Raw genomic sequence first — 12,049 nt, 5'->3', positions numbered from 1 at the left:
AGAACTACACTGAACCATTTCAAACATTGATAATAGATATTTTAATCTTCCAAACAAGGTAGTGGGGTATTAGCTTAACATCTGTTCTAAAAGACAATACTCATGGTAATGCAGCATTCCATAAGTACTGAATGAAAGTGTCAGCCAAGATCATGTGCATAATTCCTAATGAAATAAAATATCATGAGTCTCAAAACATTTTTCTTTTAATGTGATGTGAAATAAGACATTTCATGTTTTTCTCCAAGTTTAACCAATTGACAAAATAAATAAATGTGTGATTTTGTCTTATTATTAATTCAGAGTAGAATGTCATTTTTCCTCTTTCATGATTAAGCCTTATTTTTGCTATCAGCATCCTGTCAATTTAAACTGTTTGTATATTTCATACCACACTCAGTAAAACCTCCCAGATTGACAATGAACAGTTCTGTAACACATTGAGGCTGTGGGTTTTAGAAAATGTTACTTAAATATTTCCCCACAATTCTGTCAGACTGCCTCCACCAAAAATAGAACTTAAATGGCCCAAACTTATTTAATTGAGGATGATTCACCAGAACAGAAACAAAAATCTCAGCTCTCCGTCAAAGATATTTCTTTTTGCTTTTCAGTTTTGAAGTTAGAGGGAATGGTATTTAAGTCAACAAGTCTCCAGACCTGAATTCACAGCGACTCTCTCTAAAGCTCACCTCCTACGGTGTAGAGGTAAGCAAGAATTGAAACTGGAGACTGTCATCAATTTTTAAAATATTGATATTTTATTATGCAAAAAACAGAAAGGTTTGTACACTGGTGGAGCTCAATGTTGTAAAAATTAGACCTTCTTTCCAGACTCCAAACTGGGAACAAAAAGTTACACTCCAGAGCCAGTTATTGCTTGCATTACAAACACTGTCATATTGATTTATATAGCTTTGTAAGTGTTCAGATCCATCACCTAAAACAGGGTCTGGGTTCATGACACACATTAATTAGATTCTATTCCCTCTGGGCAACATACTTCCAATATGCGGAATAAGTGTTTGGATTGTTCTGTTCAGAATTCCTGAGTACAGTACAAAATGGCTAAGTTGAATTATTTTACATTTTGCCCACAAGGACTATATAAAGCTTACTCAAGATAAAGAGCTGACACCTCCTGAGCTTGAATGTGCGCCCACCTCACATATTCAAATGACCCACTCATTGGAGTCTAGGCTCATCCATACAAACAGACTGAGAGCTGATCCACAATTTCCACCAATAACACAATCCTTCATGAACTTTGGAGAATGTTTTGGGATATCAGTAGATACTGAGAAGCTCAATTTATTTATTGAATGTTGGCCATCACTTGTTAAACTGGAGTCAAGAATAGCATAATCAAATCCAACATGTCCCAAGTATTGGCTCAGCATTATCTCCGTGAAAGTTCTAGAGAGGTATGTTGACATGTTGATGCATAATTTTTACTTATTAATAGAATTTGGCAATCCACTGAGTGGCCAAGAGATCAGTTCGAAACAATGGGATTTTATGTTATGGTTTAGTACTGCCAGCTCATAGTTTCCTCTAATAAAGGTCATCCATCAGAGTTTTGGATACGGAGACTAATGTATCTAATCCATGTCCTGCTCTTTGTTCTGACAGTGACTTGCATCTCAAATTCTTAATGTGTTTTCTTGTATAAATATGAACATACAAATTAGAATACAAGAAGTACATTTGGCTTCTTTAAAGCTTCTCTGCCATTGAATAAGATCATAGCCAAACTGTTCAGGTTCCAAATTCCACATCCCCATCTATCTTTGGGAGCCTCTGATTCCCTTACCTCACAATCTATCCACCTCCACCAAAAAGTTTCATTGATCCTGCCTCTACTGCTTTCTGAAGCAGACAGTTCCAATGTTGTACACCCACAGAGAACATAATTACCCTCATCTTTGTCTTAAAGGGTAACCCTTAATTTTAAGTGTTCCTTCGTTCTAAACTCAACCATAGGATTAACCAAACATTCTTTCTGCATCCATCTTGTCAAGTCTGTATGTATCCATCTTAGAAACTTTAATCAAATCACTTGTTCTTGGAAACACCAGTAAAAACACGCCCAGACTGTCTAGTCTTTCTTCATGCCAGGTATCAACATAGTAAACCTCTGAACCACCTTTTAACATATTTACATAATTTCTTAAATTATGAGACCAAAACTGCATCGTATCCGAGATTTGTTGCTGCCTGCCAGTTCAATAATACAATTGACTATGTAGACCTCGTTTATTAAAATTATTAATTATAAGTAAGAAAAAGTCTCCATTTTTAAAGATTTTGTCTACCATCACAACAACCTTACTCCCACTCCACTTGCTTGTGTTCTGTAAGTCTCTTCATCCTATCCGCAAATGACCGAATCTCTGATTTTTTTCACCCATTGTCTATTGTTGCACTGCTTTCCTGTTCTATTTTGTTTTGTTACTTTAGACACAGACATCAATTGCAAAAGCCAAAGAATCAGATCTTTGTCTTAAACAAGCTCATGTTCCACAATTCAACACAATTACTCAGTCAAATCCACCATTCCAAATGATTATTTGGCTCTTTTTTTGATGTGATATTATTCACTGCAATAAATTAGATACAGTGCTTCATAATTTCAGCATGACTATACAAATGAGAGGTTTGTTTAAAATACTTATCTCAACTGTACCTTTGATCTCTATATTCCACGCATGCTAATATGAAATTGCATTCAATCAAAAGACAAAATGCAGACATCAGATAACATGCAGCCATTCTGTACACTACTGTCTCCCAAAGATTCAGTTACTATGATTTTCCATTTCATTCAAGCTCTTCAATCATATTATTATTTTAAACAGTGGTCAAGCCAACATGTTTCAGAATGTTAAGGCACAGATGAGATACCTTCCTTTAACTAGATCTGTTCAAAAATTGCTTCTGTTAATCAGAACAATATGGTGTTTTAAACACATCCTGGACTGATGCCACAAACATACTGATCCCACAAACAATGTGCATGGGCAATCCCACATTCACCTCTGACAGGATAGTATTTACAGAACAGCACCTGGTGCCTTCATTAATGATGTTACTATAAAATGCAGTCTTTCATTCCACAGATTGTTCCATTGAGAGTTTTCAATTTAGTTCAGACAGTCAAACAGTTAGACCTCAGGACCATTAGTGTTTGGGCTTTACTTTCTCTCAATGGATATGGAGTTGTCAATCAGCTGCGTGTTGCTGTTGATAGCAGTGTATCAGGGTTGACGCATAGTTAGGCCAATTCTCAGGTTTCATTCATACGTGTGCAAAAAACGTTGCTGAATTAGGATGTTGTGAAACTTGAAAGGGTTCAGAAAAGATTTACAAGGATGTTGCCAGAGTTGGAGGGTTTGAGATATAGTGAGAGGCTGAATAGGCTGCGGCTGTTTTCCCTGGAGAGTTGGAGGCTGAGGGGTGGCCTTATAAAGATTTATAAAATCATGAGGGGCATGGCTAGGGTAAATAGACAGAGTCTCTTCCCTGAGGTGGGGGACTCCAGAGGTTCAGGGTGAAGTGAGGCAAAATTTAAAAGGGACCTAAGGGGTAACTTTTTCACACAAAGGGTGGTACGTGTATGGAATGAGCTGCCAGAGGAAGTGGTGGAGGCTGGTACAATTACAACATTTGAAAGGCATCTGGATGGGTATATGAATAGGAAGGGTTTGGAGGGGTATGGGCCAAGTGCTGGCAAATGGGACTAGATTAATTTAGGATATCTGGTCAGCATGGATGAGTTGAACCAAAGGGTCTGTTTCTGTGCTGTACATCTATATGACTCAATGACTGTAAGTTCATTTGTATCCAGAAATTGTTCTGCTGAAGATTCATCCAGTAGGTCATATTTTGAAAAATATTAATTGTCAAACAAAAGCTGGCACGTTGAATTGTGCAGTCCATTTTTCCATTGGCCAGGGCATTGAATATAAAAGTTGGTGAGTTATGTTACAGCTGTATAAAGCTTTAGTTAGGCCACATTCGCAATATTGCCTGCAGTTCTAGTCGCCACACTACCAGAAGGACGTGGAAGCATTAGAGAGAGTGCAGAGAACGTTTACCAGGATGTTGCCAGGTTTGGAGGGTTTTAGTTATGAGGAGAGGCTGAATAAACTCAGACGTTTTCATGGGAAAGATGGAGGCTAAGGGGCAACATGACAGAGGTCTACAGAGTTATGAGAGACATAGATAGAGTGGAGAGTCAGAGTCTTCACTCTTCTTCCCAGGGTGGAAAGGTCAACTGCAAGAAGGCACAGATTTGAAGTGATGGGGGAAAGTTTAGGGGAGATGTGCAGGGAAAACTTTTCACACAGAGGGTGGTGGGTGCCTGTGGAGGTGATGCAAGCAACCACACTACCAACATGTAAGGTGTATCTTGATAGACACGTGATTGGAAGGGATAGAAACCACGTTTAGCCAGTAAGTAGCACGTCTAAGTGAAGATTAGGAATCAGCACAGGCTTGGTAGGCCAAATAACCTGTTCCTATGCTGTATTGTGTTGTATATAAGAGAGCAATAAGCAGACATTTATCTTTATCTGATTGTTAAAATGATAAATGCTTTTGTACAGCTGTACCCCTCAGCCCCACAAATGTTTCATGTATTGATTTCACACATTATTACTTACATTTTGATGTTGAGTACATAAGTGGAGCAGCATGTATGATTTCCCTCATTCTTTGAATATCTGCATTTAGGGCTTCCATCCATGCACTACTTTTCAGATTAGCGTTATTGTATAAATTTCTGTTAATGTCCCAGTCTCTTGCTTCAAGTGTCTCAGTGATGTCTCTTCCAGTCAAATAACAGGACATTAGCCAGAACACAGCTCTGTTTGCAGCAAAATGGGAAGGATCATCTGATCTTCCAACTAAGAGAAAGTGAGGACTGCAAATGCTGGAGATCAGAGTTGAGAGTGTGGTGCCTGATGAAGAGCTTTTGCCCGAAACATCGATTCTCCTGCTCCTCGGATGTTGCCTGACCTGCTGTGCTTTTCCAGCACCACACTTTCGGCTCTGAACTCCCACTCAATTTGTCATGTGATTCACTCATTTTGGTTAAACTTCAATCCTATTTTGATTGATCAACCAACTTGACTTTCAGCAAAGCATACTTAATTTTTAAACTACGTTTAAAATACAGACTAAATTAAAAAAAGAAGAGAATTGGCTTAACTGAAACCCTATTGAAATGCTTAACAACCAATGTATATTTTAACTGCTGATAATTAACTCTTCCAATATAGTAACATCCTATAAACACACCCTTGGCAAAGAGGCAAATTCAGTAAAAAAACATAGTTTCACATGAATTCTAGCAGCAGGAAAAGAACCCCAGCTTTCAGCTGTAAAGAGAGAGGAATAAGAGTTTCCACGTCTAGCTTCAAGACCTCAGCAACTACAGAAAGCCAGAACTAAAATCCTGGTTCTGTGGGATCTTAACCCACACCCATTCAGGGTGCTTCTATTGTTCCAACTTTAAAAACAAACTGCAAGGCCTCAAAAACTGTTTACATTATTGGCTTAGAGCAGACTGCTTGTGGCCTCGGTCTCAACTTTTCTTTATTAAAAAAAAGGACAAAATACACCTCTTGAAGCCATAGCAATATCACAAAATGAATATTAATGTTGCATTTACCTTCCTAACTATACCTGCACATTAACCTGAATAAGAACTCTCAAGTCCATTGGGCTTCAGATTTCTGAAACACTTCTCCACTTAGAAAATAGCCTACACCTCTGCTCTTCTGCTGAAAATACATAAGCTCATACTTTCCCACATTGTAATCCATCTGTCACTTCTTTGCCCACTCTCTTAGCCTATCCAACCCTTTGCAGTCTCCCTGCCTCCTGAATACTACCCGCCCTCCCACTAACTTTGTGTCATCTGCAAACTTAGCAACAATACCCTCAGTTTCTTTGCCCAGATCATTAATGTACAATGTGAATAGTTGTGGTCCCAACACTGACTCCACTAGTCATTGGCTGCTATCCTGAAAAAGCCCCTTTTCCCTATACTCTGCCTTCTGCCAGTCAGCCAATCCCCTATCCATGCCATGCTCTTAACACCATGGGCTCTTATCTTAGAGCAGTCTCCTGGGTCGCACCTTTCAGAAAATCCAAATAGATCATGTCCACTAGCTCTTCTTTGTCCAACTTATTTGTTTGTTCCTCAAAAGAATTCTAACAGATTTGTAGGCATTATCTCCCTTGATGAAGCTGTGCTAGCTCAGCCCTATTGTACGATGTACTTCCAAGTACTCCGCAAACCCATCCTTAATAATGGACTCTAAAATCTTAACAACAACTGAGGTCAGGCCAAACAGCCTATAGATCCTGTCTTCTGCCTTCTTCTCTTAAGTATTTGCCAATTTCCAGTCCTCTGGGACCCTCTGACTCTGGTGATTCCATCAATACCTCTACAATCTCCTCAGCTATCTCCTTCAGAACTTTACAGATGTAGTCCACCTGATCCAGGTAATTTATCCATCTTTAGACCTTTTAGTTTCCCTACCACCTTCTTCTTAGTGATGGCCACAACACAATTATTTTCTGTCAATCAAGAGAGTCAACCATGCACCCGAGGATTGTATTTCTGTACCAACCAGTATCCTAAGAGATCTTTTTAGTTTTGCTTTCTCTAATTCAGATGTTTTGGTCATATGAAGTGTCATAATATATCCAAACAGACTGATTAAAATAAATGTGCCCTAGTACTCTGTACATTTGCAACTTCAAAAGAATATTGCAATAATAACTCCTTGTTATTTATTCATTTCTTTTCATTACCAGATTTTCTTCTTCTCTGAGTAAATGAACTTGTCATGAACACTGTTCATCGGCAGCCTCAAATCCAAGTTCGTAAAGACAAGTGTCTTTCCAGGTACTGTACTGAGATTCTGCTCACAAGGATATTTTCTCCTTTTCTCATCCTTGCTATGAAAGCTCCCTTTTCAGTAATTGTACAATGATACAATTCCTTTGTACCGAAATGTGATCAATGAATAAAAATGTTTTTTCCAGCTTAGCCACAGCATATTGATTTGAAGGTACTGATGTTTGTTGGGAGAATGCTTGTGATTAACAATATGCAATAAAAATCAAACCTATCTCTTCAAGTCTTTATAGTTATTGCCACTTAAACTGATTTTGCATACAGATCATTATTTTCGAATTTCATCATGACTGTTGTGATGAGAGGATTAATGCCAAGGAATGCCGATATGTGATGGATTTGTGGGTAGACTGAATATGTGATCCTCCTCGAAGTCTCTGTCATAATGTTTGCTGTATCAGTGCAACCTCTAATTGCTAACATGTGATAAGCTACACCTTGTTAAGTGAAAGAGACTATATAACATAGATCAGGAAGTGATTTTCCTCTTCCACACTAAGACCAAGCAGGCTCTATAGCTTCCTGCATTTAAAAAGGGTGGCTACTCTAACATTCATCAGGCTGTGTGGCGAGCTGGCATGCCCATTCAACAAAAACTGTATCAGGTGAGAAGCGCCAGACATTAAATGTGCTGAATTTCGGCAGCCCCCTTGGGTCCAGATGGTGGCTTCAAATCAGGATGCTGTAACTGTGAGGAATTCAACTGGCCGACAGCAATCACATAGGTGGCAGCCACTTTGCAGTAGAAGCACGGGGACAATCTTATCACAACACAGGGGGTGACAGTGAAGTTCCATGCAGTATGAGGAGGTAAGAACACTGATGCTAACTTTGAAAGCAGATCCTGTAAAACAAATAGCCTCATCTATGATTGCTCCACTGCTGCTGCTGGAATCCCCCTGTGCCCTGCTACCAAAACCACAATACCTAAGCTGCAGACCAGAGGTACCTGGGAACATGTCACTGGAGATACACCAGGTGGCCCCATACCTCCCTGCAGATCCTCCTCCTTGTGTAATGTAACAGCAGGAGGTTCTCCTTACAAAGGGCAACATCAAGAGAGCCTCCTGCCTGACTGAATAAACCTTAAGGAGCCAGGGAGCAAGCTGTGAAACTGGGTCCAGTGTCATAAGGGGGTCAATAACCTCCTTTGAACTGCCAAGTTAAATCATCCAGAACTCTGGGAAAAGTAGGTGGATATGCAGGAAAGAACATGAATATATTCTGGGCACACTGCACAGGCTGAGGCAGAAGGAGGTCATTGTCGTCCAAGGTTGTAGTTACCAATAGGAAACCTGATTGCAGCATAGGAAGTGACTTCAGGTCTCATGACGCTCAATGTGCTGTGGGTGTTACTCCAACATGGAATGCAGCAATCTCACCCGGCTCTATGTATGAGATACAGAAGCAAATAAACAGTTCTCATTTGCATAGAGGAAAACCACTATCCTGATTTAAGTAGCAGAGTTGCCAAAACCTGCCTCACATCATCTCTGACCACAATTATATGAAGTATCAAGAGTAATTTAGGGTTACCTCTCAAGGACAGGCAGGAGTCTGTCTGAGTTCATCCCTCCACCTCCCTTGTGAGCAGGTGTGAAGGAGTATTGAAGACCACCGCAGAGCCATCAGAAGGCATGCTAATGGATACTGCTGGGTTACATGTAAAGGCTAACAGTATCATAAGAAGCAGGAGAAGTCATACAGTCACATACTCATACAGTGCAGAAAAGGCCCTTCAGCCCATTGTGTCTGCACAGACAATAACTACCACTGAAAATGCGCTAATCCTGATTTCCTGTACTTGGCTCATATCCTTGAATGTTATGACATTTCAAGTGCTCATCAACGTATTTTTTGAAGGTTGTAAGGTTTCCACTAGCTCCACTACCTTCCCAGGCAGTGCATTGATGGTTAGAAAGGGGCCACAACACCCAGGAGAGATAGAACACTGGCGATCAGAAAGCAGACCACAACAGAGAAGGAGGCACTCCAAGAATGGCTGTCCATTGTAGACAAAGGGATTGTAGTGGTAAAAACAATGACTGCAGATGCTGGAAACCAGATTCTGGATTAGTGGTGCTGGAAGAGCACAGCAGTTCCGGCAGCATCCAAGAAGCAGCGAAATCGACGTTTCGGGAAAAAGCCCTTCATCAGGAATAAAGGCAGAGAGCCTGAAGCGTGGAGAGATAAGCTAGAGGAGGGTGGGGGTGGGGAGAAAGTAGCATAGAGTACAATAGGTGAAGAGCTTCAGGGCAGAGGGATTGTAGTGTCTACCTAAGAGAGTGAAGAACATTGTATTCACTTGCCCGTTATTAGCCTTTAGAATGGTTAATAATGGGCAAGTGAATGGCTTTGAAATAATATATCGAAACCTATTAGACTAATGTCTCAAAGTTTGCAGATGATACCAAATTGGGTGGGAGACTGAATTGTGACAAGGATGTAAAGATCCTTCAGCATGATCTGGAACGGTTGGATGAGTGGGCAAATTGCTAGCAGATGCAATATAATTTGGAAGCAAAAACAAGAAGGCAGATTACTATCTGAGTGGCTGTAAATTGGGAGAGGGAGTGTGCAACAGGACCTAGGTGTCCTTCTGCACCAGTTGCTGAAGATAGGTATGAAGGTGCAGCAGACGGAAAGAAGGCAAATGGTATGTTGACATTTATTGCAAGTTTCGAGCACAGGAACAGAGATATATTGTTGCAATTACACAGTGCCTTGGTGAGGCCACACCTAGAATATTGTGTACAGTTTTGGTCTCATTTTCTGAGGAAGGATGTTCTTCCTCTCTCTCTCTCTCTCGAGTGCAGCGAAGGTTTGTCAGGCTGATTCTGGGGATGGCGAGACTAACATTTGAGGAAGGATTTGACTTGGTTAGGATTGTTTTCACTGAAGTTCAGATGAAGTGGGGGAGGGTGGGAATCTCAGAGACTTATAAAATACTAACAGTACTGGACAGGGTTAGATACAGGGAGGATGTTCCTGATGGTGGGTGTGTGCAGAACTAGGAGTCACAGTCTGATGATTCAGGGTAGACCATTTAGGACAGAGATGAGGAGACATTTCTTCTTCCAAAGAGTGGTGAGCCTGTGGAATTCATTACCACGGAAGTAGTTGATGTCAAAACATTGAATATATTGAAAGTGCGGCTAGGTGTAGCACTTGGGGCAAATGGAATCAAAAGTCATGCAGACAAAGGAGGATTAGGCTATTGAATTGGACAATCAGCCATGATCGTGATGAATGTCAGTTTTGAAGGGCCAAATGGCCTTCTCTTGCTCCTATCTTCTATGTTTCTATAGAATGCAAGGTCTACATTGCCATCCCAAAATATCTGCATTTTCACAAGCAAATTATGGCAATTCAAGGGGAAGAATGTCTGCTATAGCCACAGGGATCCCTCAGAGGGTGCACTGTTCCATCATTGCCCAGCATCTGGTGAGCATCTAGCATTCGCACTCGAAATTAAGAAAGCACATGGTGTTTTGGCTTTTGTTAACAGGGGAATCGGATTTAAGAGTGCAAGGTTTTGCTACAGCTCCATAAGTCCCTGGTGAGACCACACTTGGAATATTGTGTCCAGTTGTGGTCGCCCTAATGTAGGAAAGATACAGAGGCTTTGGAGAAGGTGCAAAGAAGGTTTACCAGGATGCTGCCTGGACTGGAGAACCTGCCTTATGAAGAGAGGTTGACTAAGCTCGGACTTTTCTCTCTGGAGAGAAGGAGGAAGAGAGGTGACCTGATCGTGGTATACAAGGTAATGAGAGGCATGGATAGAGTCAATAGCCAGAGACTTTTCCCCAGGGCAGGATTGACTGGCACGAGGGGTCATAGTTTTAAGATATTAGGAGGAAGGTATAGAGGAGACATCAGAGGTAGGTTCTTTACGCAGAGAATTGTGAATGCATGGAATGCGTTGCCAGTGATGGTGGTGGAAGCAGAGTCACTGGGAACATTTAAGTGACTGCTGGACATGCACATGGACAGCGGTGAGTTGAGGGGGGCGTAGGTTAGGTCATTTTATTTTAGTTTAGGGTTAATCCTCGGCACAACATCGAAGCATCTGTTCTGTGCTGTACTTTTCTATGTTCTATCTCTCCTTGATGGATTTTGTGTTCACAAAAATTTGGTCATGAACTTGTGATAGCAGCACACACCTATCCATGTAGTTGTGTGAAGTTGTTACAGGTAAGGCCACTGACAGTAGGAGAAGGCCAAGGCTGTACTGAGCCCAAAGCTCATGATAAGCCTCTGGGAATTGAGACCACAGAAGATGCTGGAGATGTGGGCACTGTGAGAGAAAATCTGGCAGATTTGCCAGAAGTAATGAGCAGACAATGGAGGTCATGTTTCAGGCATGTGAGCATAATATTAAGTCTGTTCAGGCGCACTGACAATGTACAGGTGCTTTTCACCCCTCTGCCTATGAGAAACTGAGCTGCTGGGCATCTAAAATCAATCAGAAAGTTTACTTACAAACATCCCATACTCTTCCCTCAGTTTCAGCACTGATAGTATAAACAATTAACACAAATTGTGTCACTTATTGTTAGTAAAACTGTAACTTCTATCTTTTAAATATTTTGATTAAAACCTAAAAATATGATTCTCTGCACTTGCAATCTTTAATCTTTGGTACGAGAGCTTGGCTGACAATAGTTTCTTATATTACAAAAGTGTTTGCACTTAAATCTTTCATGGTTGTAAAGCATTTCAAGACATTCAGTCATCGTGGGAAGGGTTATTCAAATCCAAGTGTTTTTTATGATCATACATCATTAAAATGGCACTTAGATTCGTTGACTTGATTTAATGTCTGTATTTGTATCTGCCATGCTACTATAGGAGAGTGAAGTTATTTATTATTTGATTAGAAAACCAGACTGTAAATTATGAAATATGCATAGCTGTCAGTATACCAGTGCGTCTCTGCAAGAAAATGTACCCTTTCCACAGCTGCCCTCACATGAACTTGCTGTAACATTATTTTGAGAGCATTTTCTGGACACTCATTATTGCAATCCATGCCACATGCTGTCAGCTTTGCTATTGATGGAGTCTTCTATGTTCTATCTGACTGTAAAATTGTTGATTAAACTCAAAAATGAAACA

The 12,049-nt window shown here is 40.5% G+C and overlaps 1 protein-coding gene across 5 annotated transcripts in view; it reads left to right on the top strand.

Annotated features, from left to right (window-relative positions):
- The window catches only part of rassf6 (Ras association domain family member 6), a 74,215-nt gene that overhangs the window by 22,339 nt on the left and 39,827 nt on the right, over positions 1-12,049 (top strand). For all 5 annotated transcript variants that reach the window (XM_072589967.1, XM_072589996.1, XM_072589959.1 and 2 more), the window contains 2 exons: positions 615-708; positions 6,829-6,919. In XM_072589967.1, coding sequence (XP_072446068.1) covers positions 6,861-6,919 — 59 coding nt within the window. In that variant the 5' untranslated portion in view covers positions 615-708; positions 6,829-6,860. The remainder of the gene's footprint in view (positions 1-614; positions 709-6,828; positions 6,920-12,049) is intronic.

Source organism: Chiloscyllium punctatum, chromosome 2 (genome assembly GCF_047496795.1).
Source record: "Chiloscyllium punctatum isolate Juve2018m chromosome 2, sChiPun1.3, whole genome shotgun sequence".
Lineage (NCBI taxonomy): Eukaryota > Metazoa > Chordata > Chondrichthyes > Orectolobiformes > Hemiscylliidae > Chiloscyllium > Chiloscyllium punctatum.
The sequence above is the reverse complement of the archived record's forward strand: the minus strand, read 5'-3'. Positions and strand labels throughout refer to the sequence as shown.